The sequence below is a fragment of the Rhipicephalus microplus genome, chromosome 3 (genome assembly GCF_043290135.1).
Source record: "Rhipicephalus microplus isolate Deutch F79 chromosome 3, USDA_Rmic, whole genome shotgun sequence".
Taxonomy (NCBI): Eukaryota; Metazoa; Arthropoda; class Arachnida; order Ixodida; family Ixodidae; genus Rhipicephalus; species Rhipicephalus microplus.
The window spans coordinates 16423330-16444935 of record NC_134702.1 but is presented as its reverse complement, the minus strand read 5'-3'; the positions used below and the strand labels follow the sequence as shown (position 1 = coordinate 16444935).

The 21606-nt window shown below is 47.3% G+C and overlaps 1 protein-coding gene across 1 annotated transcript in view; it reads right to left on the bottom strand.

Moving 5' to 3' along the window:
- LOC119163757 (uncharacterized) overlaps nt 1-20887 on the bottom strand; it is a 105291-nt gene extending 84404 nt beyond the window's left edge. Inside the window, exons 1-2 of the mRNA XM_037415827.2 lie at nt 20674-20887; nt 483-632 (exon numbers count right to left, since the gene is read on the bottom strand). Of these exons, the coding sequence (XP_037271724.2) occupies nt 483-632; nt 20674-20790 (267 nt within the window). The 5' untranslated portion in view covers nt 20791-20887. The remainder of the gene's footprint in view (nt 1-482; nt 633-20673) is intronic.
- Nucleotides 20888-21606: the final 719 nt, after the last annotated feature.

Below are 21606 nucleotides of genomic sequence, written 5' to 3'. Positions count from 1 at the left end.
ACGACCGACATTGCGTTACTCATAAGTTCCATTTTTAAGTCAGAGCATCTAGCACAAAGTCGTGACGTAATAAACTGTGACGCTGTTGTCATTCCCTTCAACTCAGCTTCCAATCCCAGAAAACAAGGCAAACCACTTGTTTCCAGCGGTGTACACTGCCGTCTTTAAGAAAAGGAACACTCGAGCACGTGGCCTGCGCTCTGCGGCGGCTGCCTAGCGCCATCAACCGACAACTGAAAAAAGTATGTCCACTTTAGCCGAAGCTAGATTGCACTCCCACACCGGTCCTGCTTAGGTCCTGCGACTGGCGATGACGCCAAAAGTGAACGTGCTTTCGTTAGCTATCGGTTGGCGGTGCTGTAGGGAGCCGCTGCAGAGCGTAGGTCATGGGCTCGCGTGTTCCCGTTCACAAAGGACATCAATGGACGCAGATCGCCTGCTGTTGGGCACCCGTAGGACTCCCATATAAACGGAGCACTGACCTGAAGGTAAGGGTAGCAGGCTTCGTCCGTCGGTAGTACGCCCAACAGCGGAAATAGGACCACGGGAAGCAAGGCTGTGACAGGCAGCGGAACCGCGTTCGTCATCCAGAACGTAGACATGAGACAGACCACGTAGGCACATCTTGATTCCTGCATTTCAAACAATATAGTCAACTACTATACCTACGGCATTTTTTTTCATCGATTTATTTAGTCAAGCCGTCCATTACGGCATCTCTCACAATCATATAATGGTTTTGGGACGTTAAACTTCATCTATCAATCAATTGATTTAGTTTAGTCAAGCGGGAGCGCTTCGTTAGTGCAAATGCCTGAACCTTTCTTTTTCTTTTTTGAAGGGAAGTAGTTGCATTTTACCTGCTTTACTCGATAGTGAGAAGCAGCAATGTGATATCGAGCACGTTGATAGGGGATCAAACATTGACAGCTATAGCAAGGTTCCACGTGCTTCTCGAACTCCTATAAAAGTCTTATATATATGCACGGGGTACATCGTATGGGTGTGACAGCGTACACAAGGACGGCGCTGCTTGCCACAAGGAACGGCAACCTCCTTGGCAACTGCGAGGAATCTCGAATGATGCGAAGTATCGTTAGTGGCATCGCATATCGATGGTGCACGAGATGAGGCTGGCGGAAAACCATCGACGTTATTAAGGCACTCACTGACTTGAACGGCCCCTGAATCATGCGGAGTTCAAAGGCGAGAGAATAGTTTCTTTCTCGTCTTCACTGCCCTTCCTAGGTGCACGAGATGAGGCTGGCGGAAAACCATCGACGTTATTAAGGCACTCACTGAATTGAACGGCCCCTGAATCATACAGAGTTCAAAAACGAGAGAGTAGTTTCTTTCTCGTATTCACTGCCCTTCCTAGGTGCACGAGATGAGGCTGGCGGAAAACCATCGACGTTATTAAGGCACTCACTGAATTGAACGGCCCCTGAATCATACGGAGTTCAAAAACGAGAGAGTAGTTTATTTCTCGTCTTCACTGCCCTTCCTAGGTGCACGAGATGAGGCTGGCGGAAAACCATCGACGTTATTAAGGCACTCACTGAATTGAACGGCCCCTGAATCGTACGGAGTTTAAAAACGAGAGAGTAGTTTCTTTCTCGTCTTCACTGCCCTTCCTAGGTGCACGAGATGAGGCTGGCGGAAAACCATCGACGTTATTAAGGCACTCACTGAATTGAACGGCCCCTGAATCGTACGGAGTTTAAAAACGAGAGAGTAGTTTCTTTCTCGTCTTCACTGCCCTTCCTACGAGCCGCCATTTCCTCATGCCCCCCCCCCCCTTTTTTTTTCATGAAGCCCGTGAAATGTCGGCACTCGGCGTCAGGCCAGTCAAGATTTCGCGCTTGTCGGCTACACGCTGATACCTCCGCTTGCGCTGTCGCAAACGCAGAAAACGAAGTGAAATTTGTTTATCGCACCCGTTAGCGATGTGATTCATTGGAGAACGGGCATGCGACTACACGGAATAACAGGGCAAGTGACAACGCGCAACATATATCTTCAGTTTATCGACCAGTCGTGAGCTTATTTGATCCTGATGTCTCACGAGCAGACTACTGACGTAAGGAATCGCACCGCAAGGACGGCGAATGCCAAGAGGTGATAACTTGCTTGTTTTTTGGCATTTCAGGGGCGAAGCTCCTTACGCCATGGGTCGTATGTCTCGTGTCGTGGTCATAGTCGTAGTAGACAGTTGCATTGCATTGGAAGTTGCATTGCACTGCATAAAAACGCTGTCACAGCATATCCACAAAGTGAATGACGATGAGTGGAGCGAAGCATCCGTCAGTCCATGCATGCTTCCGTGCGTCCGTCCGTCCGTCGTCCGCTTCGCCCCACTCGATCGTCATCATTCACCTAGGGGATATGCTGTGATTTTTCTGGAGGATGTTTAGGGGCCCTTTAAGTAATGTCAGTCCGGCCTTTACTGACTGTTGCACTCAGGGGGAAAGCAGTCGCTTAGCATGAACACATACATTTGCGCATATCGTTCGTGTGAACGTCGGAAAGCAGGACGCCATTTCAGTCACCACGAAGCTGACAGTGTAAAGCAGTCACCGTGCGTTCACCGAAACGCCTTCGCCTGCACGAAGGCCCTCTACAACAGCTTCCGCGCCAGCTGCACACGTGCCGTCAATAGGCACCCGGCAACGCAGTTTGCAAGAACCGATGGTAGCACCAAAGCACACAGCCTAGCGAACAGACACCGCAAAACCGGGCCCGCCCCTGCGTCGCCTACTAGCGAGTAGACGCAGGAAAAGCGGACTTGCCAGGGTACATTTTTTTTTATTCAGTGGTCAACAAGAGGGTCACGCGTGATTATGGAAGTACCCAGGAAGCGTTCTTTGAGCACGTGCCAAAAAGAGCAATGACATGACACTTGAGCATGTCAATGTGTTCAGCGAGAGTTTTATTTTCATCGTATCCCTGGCGGTCAATACCAACAATGCTGAGGCGGCCCCAAAAGAGCTCCGTCGCGTCATCTGGTCCAGTGTCGAGTACCTATAGCGAGACATCACAACGACGGCGTAGGCAAAGCGGGAATTAGCGTTTAGCGTCCGTGTATACTCAATTTTGAAATAGAGGAAACACGTAAAGAGTGAAACACAATGCGAGGAACGTTTATTTGGTTCATCCAGTCTGTGCAAGAACTATAGTAGACGGAGTAGTCCCGAACCGGGTTCTGCGACCACTTCACCCTCAACCAGCACTCTATTAATTCGTACACTCTAGAGCATGCCGCCAGGCTACTAGACCAATACGCTCTGTATTCCTTTTGTACGAACCCCGCGACAAGTGTCACAGGTAGCGGAAGTTAGCCTCGAGCGTATATGGGGGCCAGCGGGATGAGATAAGAAAAGCGCAGTGCAAAAGCAGCGCGTTTACTGCAAAGAAAGCGACGCACGCGGTGTACTAAAGAGCAAGAGCTTGGGGCATGCGATGACCTGCTTTATGACCCGCATGCTAGAGCCGCTTGCGTCGCCAAAAATTTTCCGCCACCAAAACAGCCTTGGCGAGATAAGGGTTATTATCTCCGGCCTTTTTGGCACCCCGCAACAAGCGACAGTGGGAACAAAAAGTGACAGTTTATTTTCTGCGCGCCGCATGCATTGTGATTAGTGTCGCAGCTAAAACGCAATCACACTGAGGCAGGTCAGTGACCAGAAAGGTTAAAACGTGAAAGGCTTACGTGGCTTATGGGATTCCTTTTAATGACAGCATCGACGAAATTCCATTTAATCCCGGCCAGGGCGGCCACATTTTCGATGGAAGCGAAAATGCTAGAGGCCCGCGTTCTTAATTTAGGTGCACGACTTCCGAAGTGCTCGACTACGGCATCTTTCATAATGATACAGTGATTATGGGAAGTTAAACCCAAACAATATTACGTCATTACACATAGAATTGTTGAATTTCACATCTGCGACGTTGAAATAACGTGTGTAACTAGCTTCTTGCGCGAAATAAATTGAAACTTGAAGTTTAAACAATTAACCCAGACAACTCCTTACGAGGAGAATAACAGTCGTCACAGCGAACTAGCGATACACAAAATGAACGCAAAATGAACTAGTAATGCAAAAAAAATGAACGCGCGTGCTTCGAAATTTACCGATAAGAATACATGCTAAGTGTCTGAACCAGAAACGTATACTAAATCGATGTTGATTGATATGTGGGGTTTAACGTCCCAAAACCACCATATGATTATGAGAGACGCTGTGGTGGAGGGCTCCGGAAAGTTCGACCACCTGGGGTTCTTTAACGTGCACACAAATCTGAGCACACGGGCCTACGGCATTTCCGCCTCTATCGGAAATGCAGCCGCCGCAGCCGGGATTCGATCCCGCGACCTGCGGGTCAGCAGCCGAGTACATTAGCCACTAGATTACCGCGGCGGGGCCTAAATCGATGTTCAGCCATGCTTTGTACTTTCTCATAACGCGCACAGTTAGTACTCGCGTGTAGGAAAATGGAATGACTAACGTGAAGTCGGCTTGTGCAAAACTCATAATCGATAAGTATTCATCAGGCTTTACTGGAGGCACCTGGGAGATTTATGTAGGCATGAAGACTGTTGAAGAACGTCTAGACTGTGAGCCAGTTTCATAGCCAAAATGGTTCGGTCTAACACGCAACTCAAGCCCATACGAGGTTGAAAGTTATATAATACAGAGACCAAGGACTCTGGGAAGACCTTTCAACCTTTCAATACCTTCAGATGGAAGTCCTTGAGAAGTACCGTGATTCTAAAGGCATCCGGCGTCACAAACTATACAGGTTTGGGGCGACCGAGCTCTAAATAGCAAAAAAAGATGAACACGACGAAGTTATCATAATGTAAAGAGAAAGTGAACTTCATTAGGTACAACACCTCTGCGAAAAGCTGTCATTCATAATAAATATATGATTAACTGGTAATACATGTGTGCGTTTTATAGTAAGATTTGTGGATACACGGATTCTCAGCTACCGTACAATAACCGAAGCCACGTTGCATGTAGGATACACAATTGCATCGGTATGTCATTTTTTTTTTCTAGCTCAAGGCAATTTTTGTAGGTGATAAATCTTCAGTAGTGCCAAGTGACAGGTCAATATTAAAATGTTCGGAGCGCAATAAAAAAGGCTCAACGAAAAAAAAAGAAAAAAAAAGGTGACACCTGTTTGACTGCGGGAAATTCTCGCCAATTCAATAAGCATGCGTGAGTTCGCTGCGGCAAACCCAACTACAGGCAAGCTTTATTACGTCTGTGACTGCGGGAATGACAATAAACGACCTTCGCAAGTGAACTCCTCCCACATCTATTGGCCAAGCCATGTCATGATGCCGACTTCAGTGGTGTCTATGTTGCGACACAAGCCTTCGAAAAACAAGACATTTCGGAATACATTGATGTTGCGCCTTCCTTCTCCTCGTTTACAACTCCTTTTTTATCCAACGTTTTCCTTCCGCGTTCTTGTACCACGCTCAGGCTAAACCACGCTTCCCTATCTCGGCGCCAACTGCGAAACAACAACGTTTTATAGCGTCTGTGTGTTATTACGCCACATATAAGTGCAGATGGGCGACTAATCGCGCCACATGACTCACGACGTTACCACTTTACCCCGTCTGCAGGGGCAGCCAAGAGTGGCGCCAGACGATGTTGATATTACCGGGGGACACCTATCGTGGTGTTTTCACTCGCGCATTATGCATGTGGTTGACAGCGTAGCGAAGAAAAAAAAAAAGCATACAGGGTGTTTCAAGAAATGTGTCCAATATTTTTTTTAAAAATCAGCAAAAGACTCTATTTGCTCGCTGTCTTCACAGTTGGTTTTTCTGTAGCGGCAGGCACCTTAAAGGAGCCCTGCAACGCTTTTTGAGCATAGTTAGAAAATGCTGCCGATCTGTAGTAGAGGCTCCCGACAACACGTGAGCCAAATATTATAGTGCAGTTCGCGGCCGGGAATTCACAATAAATTATCAAAGTCAGCTAAAAATTGATTACTCTTCTCTCGAAAAATCACGCAATAAGCCTAAAAAATCACTCGTAATAAGCCCACCTATCAACCATTGGCTGATTTGAACGTGGCGCGCTTGGTTGTTACAGAGATTTCCGCGGGAGGTCGTCACTTGTCCACGCGCGCGTGCGCGATCGCACTGACAAATCCACGTATTCGAAAAAAAAAAAATGGCAGCATATCCACGGAGTGAATGATGGAGAGTGGGGCGAAGAATTCGTCCGTCCATTCGTTCTTGCTTCCGTCCGTCCATGCGTCCGTCAGTGTGACCGTCCCTGCGTCCATCAGCCCGTCCGTGCGTGCGTCTGTTCGTGCGTCCGTCCCTGCGTTCGTCCATGCAGCCACCCCTGCGTCCGTTCATGCGTCCATCCATGCATCTGTCTATGTGTCCGTTCGTCCATCTATTCAACACTCCAAGTACCACCATCTCGCATCTTTTCATCATATATTGCCCATATAGACACCGCCATCCAGCGGACATTCCAAGGACTAAACGAGAGGTGGCACACGCACACTTTCTTACGGCTTGCGCTTCGGGTCCACTTTCCACCTTTAACCACCTCGAGTTCATGGTATATACTAGTTCACTGTATTCATGGCACTGCGGCCGAACGCTCGCTAAATCTTTCGAAAACCAAGGAGGTTACGCCCAGCGAGTATGACGTAGCAAACCTTTTCAGTCAGATAGTGCTCAATGTACATGCCAATGGCTGCTAATGAGAAATGAGAGACAGGAGAATTCGGCTTTTACTTTCTTACGGCTTGCGCTTCGTATCTACTTCCCACCTTTAACCACCTCGTGTTCATTCATGGTATATACAAGTTCATTGTATTCATGGCACTGCGGCTCAACGCTCGCTAGGGAGCCTACATGAACGGCCGTTTTTAGGGTGATGTCAGCCTTTGACCCACTACATGCCGCCAACGCACCGCCGCCTGCCAAAACACAATGTTGCCAGACAGCAACGCCGCGCTGTCGCCCCATCTTGGTGCCCGCACTGCGTCTACGCCCGGTTGCGTTTAGTTCTCAATAATACGGCGTCGAACGTTGCGATAGCGTGTTAAACGCTGCCGGTGAAGCCTTAGAATGCCTGGATGCTGCGTACCGCTCTGCACTAACCACAACAGAAAGGGGGTGCGAATGCTCCGCTTCCCAGTGAGCCCTGGCCGACGACAACTATGGCTGGCTCAAGTGAAGCGAGACGGCTGGGAGCCCACCAGTGCGTCTCGTATTTGCTCTGTGAGTACTGCGTATTTCGTTCACTGTTTTTTCCTTCTGCACACGTATATGTGTTTCGCGGTGTTCGCGAATGAGTAGATAACCGAAGTTGTCGTTGCTGCGTCCACGCATTGCGAGTAGGAAGCCCACAAACGGGACGCGTCCGCGCGTTCGTACGGAGACGCGCTCGCTAGTCTGAGCTGTTGCCACGCTTGCGTTCGTGTCAGCGTAACCTCAGTATTATAGCGCGAAAACAAAACGACGACACAGAGACAAGAAGGACACTCTGTGTCGTCGTTTTGTTCTCGCGCTATAACTCTCGTCATGCCATACCAACTAGCCCAAGCTGCCACACTTCTCAGTATTATGTCGCAAGTGTTTGTGTGTGGGCTGCGCATTTCTTCGTGCGCTCACTTTGAGAACTGGGTCGCTTACACGACCCTGAGAACCACTGCTGTCACTCGGTCGGCTCCTTTTTGTTGCGCCGTGCTTCGCGTAGCTGGAGAGAGCGGCGGCTGGCTCCAAAATGGCGGCACACAGAAAACTATGCTGAATTTGGTGAAAGCTGGCAACAGCGTGCCCCGATGCCCGCTGGTTTTGGCTGAGTTTCTTGAAGGCACTTATTAAGATGTCTCCACCCTAAAAACGGCCGTTCATGTAGGCTCCCTAACGCTCGCTAAACCTTTCTAAAGCTAAGGAGGTTACACCCAGCGAGTATAACGTAGCAACCTTTTCTTGTCAAATAGTGCTCAATGTACATGCCAATGGCTGCTAATGGTGATCGCAGCCTGCGCGTTAACTAAAAGCCGAATGCTCCTGTCTCTCATTCCCCATTAGCAGCCATTGACATGTACATTGAGCACTATTTTTTATTGTTCAACAGCGCACAGAAGAAGTCTCTCACCGGCACCACCTTGGAGGTCAAAATGTTATACTTGTTACAAACTACGGGGGACGAACGGGTGCCGCTATAAGAAGTTTCGCCCCTAAAAAAGAGTAAAGTGCTCAAGGTCACAAGGCGCGCATGACGTCGTTTGCTTGCCCCTGCCATCCCTCCCTGCTTCGCTTCCAGCGCTTGCGTCGGGACGAGAGAAGAGGGAATGCAATTGCAGCGTGTGACAAGTCTTTGTAACTCCGCTCGTACTGGACGGATTCTTAACATTTTCGCGGCGTTGAATTTATGAGGCAATACGCTTTTCCAGTGAATTAATTCTATGGTTACTCGAAAAAGTTTTCCAGGGCCCCTCTGAGAGGGTTGAAGACATCATTTGGAACCTCAATTAGGACAGTGGGATTAATTACTTTTTAATTGCTGGAAGTAGGCAGTTGAGCCAAATGTAAGAATTGAGGTCCTTGATGCGAGAACCCATTGCCACTTTGAGACTTTGAAAAAGTGGCATCTAGAAATAACTACAAGATAATGAAATGCTCCTAAATTTTTCGGCGAAACCGAAACCAAAGGACCGATGAGCGCAGCAAGTAGAAGACTACAATGACGTCACTGTTCAAAACAGTGGTTACAAAAGTGCAGTTTTTCCCCATTCGTTAGCGTATGTGCGTCATGCGTGCTGTATTTGCGAGCGCAGCCCACACACCCACACAACGTCAGAAGTTGCTTGATGGTTGATGTAACAACGCTCTCTCAGACGGTCTTTTTTATTACTATTATTTTTATTTATGTTTTTACTCATACTCGTCGAAGTCTTCGTCATTTTTTTCTTTCCTCAGTTTTTTCCCTCTTTCTCCCTTCTAATCTTTGTTTCCTCTATTTCTTCCCTCCTCCCGAAAAAGTGAGCCGGCGTTGTGCCCCATCCAGGTGGCAGTTGCCAGCTTGCTCTCTCTCCCTTTCCCCTGTGCCCTTGTGTGTCTATGTATGCAAATCAAATAAATAAATAAAACGTGCGCTCATTCGCGTTTCGGTTTTGGTTTCGCCGCAGAATTGGGAAGAAATTCATTATTTCGTAGTTATTACCAGAGGCCACTTTTCCAAAACCTCAAAGCGACAATCGGTTGCTCGCATGAATGACTTCAATTGTCTCTTTGACTTCACGTCCTAACTCCACTAGTTCAAAAGGTAATTAATTTAAATTTCCTAATTACAGCTCGTAATGATGTATTCAAGCCTCTTCAGATGCCTAACGCTGCAGAAAAGCAACTGTCATGGCAGCGAGCAAGTAGCATTCTTTTGCCGATTTTCAAACGACATTGGACACATTTCTTGAAATACCCTGTACATCAAAGACTGATCCTCGTTAAGTGAAGGCTGTACCAACTGTGGATCATTCATTCGCCTGTGTTACCCTTCTGTTGTCTTGTGTTTACGTGTTTTTTTCGCGTTTTAAAGCGCAGCTCTTCTTGCTTTATGTGGCGTCGCCATCGGTGTAAGAGGACATTGCGAACGAGGATGAAAGAGACCCAGGGCAGTTTGCCGATGTTACGAACCACTGACCCCCAACTTCTCTTTCTCCATCCATCGTCACGCACGCTGGCCCGTCGGTCGTAGCCGGTGCGCATGCAAGGCTGGCACGTGCACAGCGGCCGGCTTCGCTAGTCGTAACGGGGATGTCAAAGGCTGTGTTCCAATTCTTAGACAGCACGTAGACAGTCTACGCAGACAGCTTAGAAGACCGCACCGAGTCCATGCTGTCCGAGAATCGGAACACGTTTAGACAGCTTTTACACGACGATGCGCCACCTTGCGTTGAAAAGAAAAAGCTGAAAGAAACAAAAGTAACAGTTGTAATTTCTGGCTTATTTCGTGTTAAAATCAAAAGCAAATAAACTTTACTCACATTGAGCGTCTGGGAAAGCGTCTGCTTGTGTGCAGACGGCCATTCTGGCGAGATTTGATCTATCTGAGCGATTCGCTGAGCCGCCATCTTGTTTACACATCAAAGTAGCCTGCATCGTATTTGTCTACGATGTGGTCTTCTCGGAGCTGTCTACTTTGCCGGCTACGTGAAAATTGGAATGGGACTTAAGATGGCCGCCATCCATTTAGCTGTCTATTTAGCCGTCTACGGTTAGTATTGTAACACAGCCAGCGTTTCGCGTGGTTCGCGACGCGAGCGCTGGCTGTGTGTGTGGCAATATGTAACGAATGCTAGATCGCTCCAAGCGCGGATAGCCAAAACTTCAAACACGGTTGGCGTTGCTTCATCATGAAACGAGCGTCCGTTCTCTCGAGCGCAGCTCTCAGGCGCTGACTGGCGACGCTGACTGACGCTCGCACGTATAAGTGCCCATACATACACCATGAAGTGGACGGGGAAGCCGCCGTGGTTAGCTCAGTTGGTAGAGCATATAGGATGTATTATTCAAAGGTCGCTGGTTCGGTTCCGGCCCATGTAAAGATATCGCACACTATTTTTTCTTCACATTTACATTACATTTACTATTAATAACCTCCCCCATACTTTTCTTGGCAGTGCCGTTTGTTTTTTGTTTTGTTTTTTGGAAGTGTTTCTTGCACAGAACGCTTGTACCCGTGTCTGAGTATTTTCATTTTGCTTTCCTGCAAATCATGGGAGCTGCCGCTCCCTCCTTTGCGGCGATGCTTCAGGACACACCTGACAACGTTCCTGACGTGCCACCGTCGCGTCCATACAAAAAACGTGGCAACGCGCTGAGCGACATGGAAAGCGAGGCAACCGATTTTTACTCGGATGTTTTCGAGTCATCCGACGATGACTTCAAGGTCGTCACGAGTCGAACTGGAAAACAAAGACTGCTGCGAACGGCATCGTCGGCAAGTGTTTCCACCGTTAAGACTGCACCACAGCGCTGGCCGCACACCAAGCTGTTCATGCCTGAAGACCCTGCTTCCAACTTGCGGCTTCTCAACAGGCAAGTATTCTTTGTGCTTCTCGAGGAAACCGCGCCGAATGAGATCTAGAACGTGAGGATCAATGCACGAAAGAATGTCCTTGCCGTAGACGTCATGCACAGTAGCGCGCTGCAAAGCCTTCGGCGCATAACAAAAATGGGCAACGTGAAAGTTCAGCCAATAGTCGCTACAGGTTGTAACGACACTGTAGGCGTCATTTATCATGCGGATCTTTCCATAACAGCTAATTCGCTGTCAATATTATTAAATCCAGCTGCAGAAGGCACCCATATCAGGCACATAACCAGACCGTTCGCACCTCATGTTGCTTGAGACTCGTGTTCGAGAGAGACAGCCTTCCCTCGTACGTCAAAGTTGGCCACGTTCGCCACTCAGTACGTCCATACGTGCCGAAGCCGCTGCAATGCTACAAGTGTGTCAAGATAGGACACGTAAAAGGCGTCTGTGAGAACAAAGTTGCGTGCCCGCAGTGGGCTGAATCTCATCCAAAACACGCCTGCGGTGCCACCGTGTTACGATGTCCAAACTTCCACGGTGCTGATGAAGCCTCATCCAAAGATTGCCCGCAGGTGCGAAACGAGCACGCGGTACTCAAGCGTACGGTGCGGGACAAGTCAAAGCACAGGGAAGCTGCCGCAACACTTCACCGACGACCACGTCGAGATCGAAGACCATCATGGAAAGACTGCTCTACCGATAAAGAGATGCCGTCCCCCATCAAAGTGGCTGTCCCACGAACACCGAACTCAATGAAAACGGATACTGTGAAAAAGAAGACAGGAACAGCAGTCGCACTTTCCGAAGAGTGCATGGCCCTCACTTGCCCGAGGTCAACCCATATAATTCGGAGTCGCATCAGATCCCGCCGCTCTCGACGACCCTTCGAACCACTGATGCGACGAATGAAGATCGACAAGTGATAAGCTTGCTGCAGTCGCTGATAAGCGCCGTGCGTGTTCTACTGAGAAATATGAAGACTCAGTCTGCGCAAAGCGCACTGCAAGTGCTGAACACCCCGAGTCCGGTGCTTGCAGCTCTACAGTAAAACCACGGTCAGCGAGGCACCATCGTTTCGATTGGAAGTCAAGAATGGATCTGCCTTTCAGTGGAACGCCAAAGGTTTTAAGTCACGCATGTCTGATTTTAGACAGTTTGTATTTGTCAACCGTTTTCCCATCATTGTGTTTTGCGAACCCAACCTGTCTGGCTTAATCGAACTGTCAGGATATGAGTGCTTTGTGTACTCCACTCACGGAGACTGCAGCAAGGTTATTGTATTCATGCACCGTGACCTCACTTACGCTCACCACACCGTCTCGCCTGACGAAGAGAATCAATATGTGTGCCTTACTGTGGAGAAGAATAAGGTTACTTTCACAATTCGGAGCTTACATATCTCCATCAAGCCACCTCGAATGCGAGCGCTTACGCGGTATTCTGACACCAAACCCATGCCCATGGGTGATCACTGGTGACTTTAAGGTTCACCATTCCATTTCCTATGGGGAAGCGCTAGGGCCCACTCTAGAGGAAGAAACTAGGTGTCCTTTGCCTCGGAGTGTGAACGTTGCGTTTGTAATAATGGAAGCCCTACACATTTACGCAGATCAACCTATAGTAGCTGCCTGGACCATATATTGGTTTCTCACTCATTTAGCAGAAAAGTGCACTGGTTTTCGGATAAGGATACGTGGGGCAGTGACCATATTCCAACTTACATGAGGATAGAAGGCTTCCCCAGCTCCAAGTCCCCCAGAGCCCTCAAACACACCGACTGGCCTAAATTCAAAGTGTTATGTGAAGCCTGTTGTAGTGGCGGCTCATCCTATAACCCAGAGGCCTCCGATAAAGGATGCCCGGCAAATACCACGCATTCGCTTTTGACCATGTTAAAAGCGCACTGATTTCGACATCCAGCTTGAGAAACTTCGCACAATACGTCGTCGTGCGGAACGTAGGTACAGACGGACAAAGTACATGAATGATTTGAGGCTGGCTTGACGCACTCAAAAGAAATTACAACGGCACATGAATAAACTGGCTTGGCGACGTTGGGCATCCTTCTGCGAGTCGTTGGATCCGCGAAAGCCCTTATCGCTGATATGGAGAACTGTCCGGGGTCTTAGCACAACCTTTGGTGAGTGACACCCATTTACATCTCTGGCACTTTACCTACAATGTGGAGAGATTGATGTCGCAGAATCATTCTGTAGAAGAATATCCGGTGAGTTCAATTTAACGGAAGCAAGAATGTCAACACTTGACAAATGTTGTAGGCCCGTGTGCTCAGATATGGGTGCAAGTTAAAAAACCTCAGGTGGTAGAAATTTTCGGAGCCCTCCACTACGGCGTCTCTCACAATCATATGGTGGTCTTAGGACGTTAAACCCCACATATCAATCAGCTTACAAACTGAAAATTCACCCACCTCCACGAAATGAATGATGAAGAGTGGGCGAAGGTAAGTCTTAAGGTCCATAATGTCTATGTTGAAGTCGCCGACAAATTCAAAGTACAACCAGATGGACGGATGGACAGACGAACGGACGCACGCTCGCACGCATGCACGCACGGGCGGGCAGACAGATGGACGGGTGTGGAGGATGAACGGACGGATGGACAAACGCATCGATTCAAGGCCGGACGGACAGATGGACGGACAGATGCATTCATGGACGGTCAGATGAACAAATGCGCCATAAAACAACATCAGAACACAGAAAATTCAGAAGTCTATAAAAGCTGTTAAAAATGTGAAGGAAACTGTAAATGTACTTGTGATGGTTATTGTAAGTAAGCATAAAGATGACTAGAAATATACATGAACAAACGCGGAAGTGAAAAACCGAAGGCCTCAAGGATCGTGCAAGAAGACGAAGAGGGTGAATCGCCGTCGCCTTTGATATCGAATAGCTGCAGTCACGAATGAAGCTCACATAACTTTTTACAGCAGCGCATTTTCTTGATACATTTACGAGATTATACGCCACTGGATTTACGAGGTGATACGGCATAGCAGGTAGTGAGCTGTATGATATCTACGCCACTGGATACGCCACTGAATTTATGAGGTGATAAGGCATAGCAGGTAGTGATCTCTATCATATCTAAGCGTGTACCTTTGTTTCGTTTTATTATGCGTATATCTACAGTGACCGTGAAAGGTGTCTCGGCAAGCGCATATATTGGCGTCCTTACATGATATCTATGCCGAGCAACGCATGTAGCAGGTAACTCTTCTAAAGATTATCTGCCTATCTGATATCTGAATGGAAATTTACGTAACTCATCTTGTAATGTACGCATACTTTTAAAAAAGTTAGTAAAGAGGTAGCAACTGCAAGCGAATAAGTAGTAACTGCAGCGCCTACTACCTTGCCATAATTAACATTTTACTACGTCTTTACTACCTGTATGTTGGTAGAAAGTTAGTCACTGGAAATAAATAGGTAGTAGCTGCAGCTTTTACTAACTTTATTGCCCCGTTACTACCTTTGTGCTACCAAGCTTTTGACTATCTAATCTAAAATAGTAGGTAATAACTATTATAATATTTTAAAAGGATTCATCTCGACGTATCATCTTGATGCGGAAAATGAGGCTCAAGGTATCCATGGGTCAGGAAATTAATTTGCGCAACCGAGATATGTAAGCGTAATTCTACTAACGTCAAAACGAAGCACACGTTTATGAATAATAAGTAAGTGCTAAACGTTGTTGCGATAGATAATTACAATAAACTTGGTAAATTACAACAAGCTAACTATACAGGCGGATTAAGAATAGCCAGGTGGTCAAAATTAATCCGAAGTCCCTCACTACGGTGACTCTCACAATGTTATCATGGTTTTGGCATGTAAAACCTCCGAAGGAATTATTACCTTATCATTAAATCTGGACGTAGTGACCGCATTTCCATGGAGGCGAAAATGCTCGAAGCCCGTTAACTTAGATTTAGGTGCACGTTAACGAAACACACGCGGCCGAAATTTCCGGAGGTCTCCCCTAAGGCGTTTTGCTTTTTTAGATGCGAAGAAGCTCTTTGACTAGCCAGTGTAACGCTGTCCCTCCGTTCATCCGTACGAATGCACCGCAACGCATTTCCCTCGCCGCATGTATTATAGCGTTGCCAAGTATGTCACGCAGCATCTGGACGTCCACGTCACGCTCTCGTCACAGTGCGCGCTGACGTCACTCTCTCCTTCGCCTGCCAGAGCACCCACAGCTGCCGCCTCATTCGTTTGCCTGCAACACCTGCCCCTTCCACCACTCGCTTCACTACCACGACCGCTTCTCGCTACACCTCCGACTCGTCGGTTCACGCGCAATAAATCTGACGCGCGCCTAGCGCGCGCCTTGAAACATGTATGTACGTTTCACTTGTCTCTCCCTTCACCTTCTCAACCACACGCAACGCTCTAGCGCGCATTGAGTGGTAACACTTTTTGGCTCGTTTATCTGCGCTGGAGAGGACGCCGGAAGACGACGCACCGACACATCTGCCGAACCAGTTAGCCCTAACCCAGCCGTTGGTGGCGTTGCAAGGGTTAGCGAAGCCTCTCAGCGTGCACTTCGCCAATCACAAGGCCGTGGTAATCAAGGCGATACACTCACCGGCCGCGGTCCAGCGCCCGTGTCCACTCTGAAGAAATGCCAAGACCTACGCCAGCCATCGCTATCTTCCAGCGCTCACTGCTCCACCCGCGTTAGCGCGGTACAACTCGTGACGCCACCCATGCGCAACACTGGTGATTTGCATTCCACCGGCTTAATTTGATTGATACGCGGGGTTTAACGTCCCAAAACCACAATATAATTATGAAAGACGCCGTAGTGAAAGGCTCCACAAAGTTCGACCACTTGGGGTTCCGTAACGTGCACCCAACGTGCACACGGGCCTCCAACATTTTAGACTCCACTGGAAATGCGCCACAGCCGGGATTCTATCCCGCGACCTGCGGGTCAGCAGCAGAGTACCTTAGCCACAAGAGCACCGCGGCGGGACACTTCGCATCCCATCAGGGTTCTTTTTGGGAAGATGGTGCGAATTTATTTTTTCGCGTTGCACACTAAGAAAAAAAAACGAAACGCGTAAATAATTTCTCATTCTTTTTGGATCTCTTGCCATGAACAAAGTTACAACAGAAGGATCTGTTACGAAACTATAGGCCAATGAAATACGTCTGCTATGCACTAATCACCATATAGTTTCCTAATATACACTAAAGGGAACTCTGGCGCTATAGTGCCTATAGGAGCTGCAACGCATGGCGCCTCAGCGAGCATGGGAATGATGGGTAGTGCACACATTTGTCTAATCTTCGTACTTCTGACCTGCTTTTGTCTCCGTGTGTGTTCGTGTGGCTTGGAGCTGTTTTCTGACGAAACAAAAATCAGCAAATGTTCAGCGATTGCGCTTCACCACCTTATTATTTTAGACTTACTTTTCCAAATCGAGTCACGAAGTTCAAAAGGTTGAATCTTTCTTTCAGAAAAAACAGAAACACAGCAATAAACAAAGCCGCAAGTACGATTCACCGCCCGCAAGTACGAAGACTAGGCAAATGTGTGTACTATTCATCATTCCCATGGTCACTGAAGGATAGCAGCGACAGAGTCCCCTCTAGTTAATTTTAGGAAACTTTATGCTAATCACCCTATAGTGTCTCAACACTTCTCACACGAAATGCCTGACTCGGCAAAACAGCCGTGGAAAACTGCGCGGTAACAGAATTTGAGGGTGGCAAGACGCAAACATGCTGCGGAGAAAGTTATGTATATCTCATCGCAGGAAAAATAAGTGCGAAACAAGGGGAGTGACATGCGTCTAGTTGTAGAAGGAACACTGCGTTGATAAGCTGCGACTGCGCTACGTCTCCGAACCATCGTGTAGTGTCGTATATTAATTGACCTCAGCGCACCGCGCGATAAGACCGTGGGGATCTTAGCAACACGAAATCTCTCTATCCCTCTCTCCTAGGATCACTGGGAAGGAGTACAACGAAGAAAAACGTGAACAAGCAAACAACAAGCAAACTGTCAAGAGACACGTGCAGAACGTAGTACGTCGTAAGCAGTTGCCATGGCTACCGGAACAGAGAGTTTACAGCCAGCACTTGAGTAGGCATCTGTTGCTCGCTGTGTAGCGCATTTCGAAAGCAGTTCTTCTCTTTATTTTTTTTTCGCGGGATCGCGCAACGATGAATAACGCTCAAATTACCATCGATTCCGCTCACGCCAGCTCTAAACTGCCTCGAGGTAACGCTCGTCTAGACGAGCACGTCATTACAGCATCAAAAAATTATATGCGGGTCTCCAGTGAACGGAAGAAGTTGCGCCCTGCAAACGATGCAACATTTTTGCGCTGCGGACAACTCGAGACGTTTGATATACGAATGACATAAACTCCAATATAGAGCTTCTGTACAGGAAACGAAGTCAGGAGCGAGACTGTCTCGGCGAAAAGTGTGGAGTGAGTCGGTACCTGTGCATATTGTCTCGGAAGCTTGCGGACATCGTAAATTCCACAGGAAAATAACAATAATACTATCTGTAGGATCTTACGTGCCTATAAGCATTATATGACTATAAGGCAGACCGTAGTGGAGGGCTCCGAAAATTCCGATTATCTGGTGTTTCTTAACCGGCACTGGCAATGCACGAGCCCCTAGCATTTGGAATCAGTCGAAATGAGACTGTGCCTACCGGAATCGAACCCGCAACGTTCAGTTCAGCAGTCGAGCATTGAAATGCAGAAAAAAAAGCTTTCATAAAATAAAAATTCGGCAGGTCCCACGAACCTTGAGAATCGACGTTATGCGAAGCATGCGAAAGGAAGGCGACCGTGTTGTAATTCGTTTTATAGAGCGACACGTTACGAAATGACGCTAAATATATTTCCACAGACATATACTGACAGGCATATGTTTAACAGTCAAATATACTTATATAACCAGTTGTTTGCACTTGCGTAAAGATGCCAACAGGAACAAGAGTATTATCAATACAAGAGGAGGTAAGCTGATATGTAAAGCTTGTTATCGCGAGGATGATAGCCCTGGACACTTCTACATAAATAAACTTCAGTGGATGGCACTTAACAACAATTGATGTTAATCCGACGAGACGGTTCTATCATAGAAGTACATATGTAACGCTGATAGAATAAGATAGCCAGCATTGCAACTACAATTGACGTTTCACCATCATCACACCTGATTACACCTGAATGGAGCATTTTTCGAAAGCAATACCGAGACGTGGAATGGTTCTGTGGTAGAACACTCGGTTGCCAAGAAGAATGCTTGGGTTCAATTCCAGCTGGGGTCCTGACATTCATCCTTTGCATCACTTGTCCGGCCAACGCTGCCGATGTCAACTTTTTTCTTAATGATCTCGCGTTAATATTGCCAATGTTAGTTCTGGTAGTTCCTGGGTAGACATAAACTGTCAGTCACCTGCAGCACGTACCCGCATATCGGGCACATACACACCCGCGGTATTGTGCCACTGTCTGGCGGATAGTGTTCGACGTCGTACGAGACGCGATTCTCACATTCTTAATGTAATGACGGCGCGTCATATTCGTCAAACCATTTCACCCTCCCATGCTAATTTTAGTTCATCCCAAGTTAAGGGGGTAATCATGAGGAGACGTAGGCGGATAGATAGATAGATAGATTCCAAAAGTGCTTGCAATAGGCAATGAAATGCCTCGCATTTGATATGTCGCGTGAAACCCGGCATCGTATACTGCTTATTGCCGACATTGTCAGTTCATTGTGCATTGAGCATTCATTCAGCTTTGTGAGTACAATAGCTAAAATTGTTTAAAGAAAGACAGAGAGAAAGTGAATAATTTTCGCATGAACAGAATGTCGCAAAAAGCGCGCTGAAAGAAAGGAAGAGAGGGAGGTTTTTTGTGCAGATTTCACTTTCTTGCCAGTTTTCTGCTGAAAGGATGCATAACGAGAACTTCGCTGAAGGTATTTTAATTAGAAATACACATGTTAACTAACAGCCTGCAGCAACAGTAATCAAAGTAAGGCTGCTAATGCATGACTGAAACAAAACTAGGGGATGCTGCAAAGTTCGCACCAATGTGGGCACAAACCACCAATTTGGTTTTAAGTTTAATTCTTCTTCGGAACAGACAAACCTTCATAGCTTAATTAAATGCTTCTTTTAATTAAGGTAGATCCAAACAAACAAAAATGAGTCACCAATTTTTTTTTTGCTTTCATGCATTTTAAATGTTCGTCGCGTAAACCACGAAGTCATTTGCAAAGAATGCCATTGTTCCTTCCATGTTCACGGAAGTTGCTTCTTGAGCCGAGCTCGAGTGTTTCGAGTGTAATTTTTCACGTGGGCGTAGAATCAACAAATGTTCTACAATCGAGTCATTTATTCTCGTCGGCGATTCGCTGTGGAAATACTAACAGCGTAAGAAAACAGAAAAGAATTGGCCTCCACAGTGAACGCGACTATTACGCGACCACATGACAAAGTTGAATGCACGAATGTCGCCTCATATCATCACCAGTGACATTGCAAGCTATTCAAATTGTGGATACTTTAGCTAACGTAACAAAAAACCGGTCAGTGTTTATGGCAGTGTTGATCATAAGGACTTCGTAAGCGCGTGGTACAAAAAATAACAGTTATTGCACTCTAAACATTGCACGTTGAAAGTTGCGCATATTTAGCTAAATTTTAAAGCTCGCATGCCGTATTCGTGGGAGTTTTCCTCCGGAAGTATTGCTTGCTATAGATCGGAACGCTACGCTAACATTTAGTCGAACGCTATTATAACAGACTCGTACTTCCCCTGAAAGAAACTTCTAGCGAGATAGAGAGGAGAAAAAACGTTTATTCGGTGGCCAACGAGTAAATGTAAAAGGGTTCACTTCTACCGAAAGAAATAAAAATGAATACGGGTCGAGGTTATCAGATATGAGAGCGCTTTCACAATTATTGATCTCCTCAAGCCCATAACTAAGCTGTCACACAACTAAGAAGACACCATGCAGCTGCAAGGGATGTCCCGCCTGAGGAGCGTGATCTCAAGAGCAAATTTTAATCTTGGCCTACTCTTTAAGGAAACAAGCGAAATCACCGGTGCTAAGCGGTGGAAGCAAGTATGCGAGGCTTTACGAAGTTGTAGCGAGTAGACTACATAAACTAAAGCGGAGACGTTGCATGTTTCTTTTTGTTTTGGTTATTCAAAAGATCGGTATCTGCGTAAAGCAGCTCCAGCTTCCAAACTGCATGCAGTTGCAGCCTCGAGGAAGACGAATCCTTTTGTAGAAACATTGCACTCAGAGACACCATGCTTTAAAGATCTTTTTTCATTTTTACAGCATTTAGTTCACTTGCGTGATGATAACACCCAACTGTCAATTGAGGTGTCCTGAAGCACCTGATTCGAACAATGTAATGGCTAATGCGTCGCTATATATTTTACAAGAGGTTCTAAGAAATCGTATCTGGGAGTCATGGTCCTTCAAGTCTTTACCTGGCACGGGTGCGCGGTAGCGGAAGTGACGTAACGGACGTGTACCGTCAGCAGCAGGGTACTGACCTTGGTGTCGATGTACAGCACGAGGGGCAAGAAAAGGAATGGCACGAGGAGGAGCACCGCCAACTTCCAGCAGTTGGAGACGGTCGCGGCGATCCGGGAGACCAGTATGTGGGACATGACTTTTTCTTTTTTTTCTCTTACTCGGGGCTATCCACTTGGAACCTAGGGTCGAGCCGGTGTGCGGCGCCTAGCGAAGCCATCGAACGAAAGCACGTGCGTTGAAATTCAGCCTATATATTCACGTCCGGAGCCTCCTCCCCGACGCGTGCTCTCTCCCTCTCGCACCTTGCTCGTAAACGTCAACCCGGCACCGACCGTTGGCTTCGGCCTATCGCACGTCTCCCGCTGGACGATAGGCCGCTCATTAGAGGCAAGGAGGAGGACGGTGGACAGGTCAGGCACTCCCGCCCTGTTCTCTCCGCTTGCATGCCGCGCGCTGAGGGGGGGTGTAAGCCAGCGTAACTACTCCCTTAGCGAAGATTTTTTCGTGTTTGTTACAGAGGGCAGACTTTGGCTTGAGAAAAGGTGGCATCCAGTGTCCATGCGTTGACGAATTTTAAAAGATCTGGTTTCTTTTTTATTTAAATGACGATAGTCTTTCTTGGGGACCTTCGACGGAAAAATTTTGGTCTGTCTGTCTGTCTGTCTGTCTGTCTGTCTGTCTGTCTGTCTGTCTGTCTGTCTGTCTGTCTGTCTGTCTGTCTGTCTGTCTCTACATTTGTCTGTTTGTCCGCCCTAACAATATCTGAAACGGCACTAAACGGCCAACCCCATTCGCAGCGCCCACCTATATTGCTCAAGTATTAGCGTTCATAGTTGTGCGATTGTCAAATAAAAAGCAATTCTTGTGCAAATCTGAGGCGCCATAACAACACTTCGAAGTTTTGTATGTCTGCCTTTATACTAGAAGAAGCACACACAAATAACTCTAAA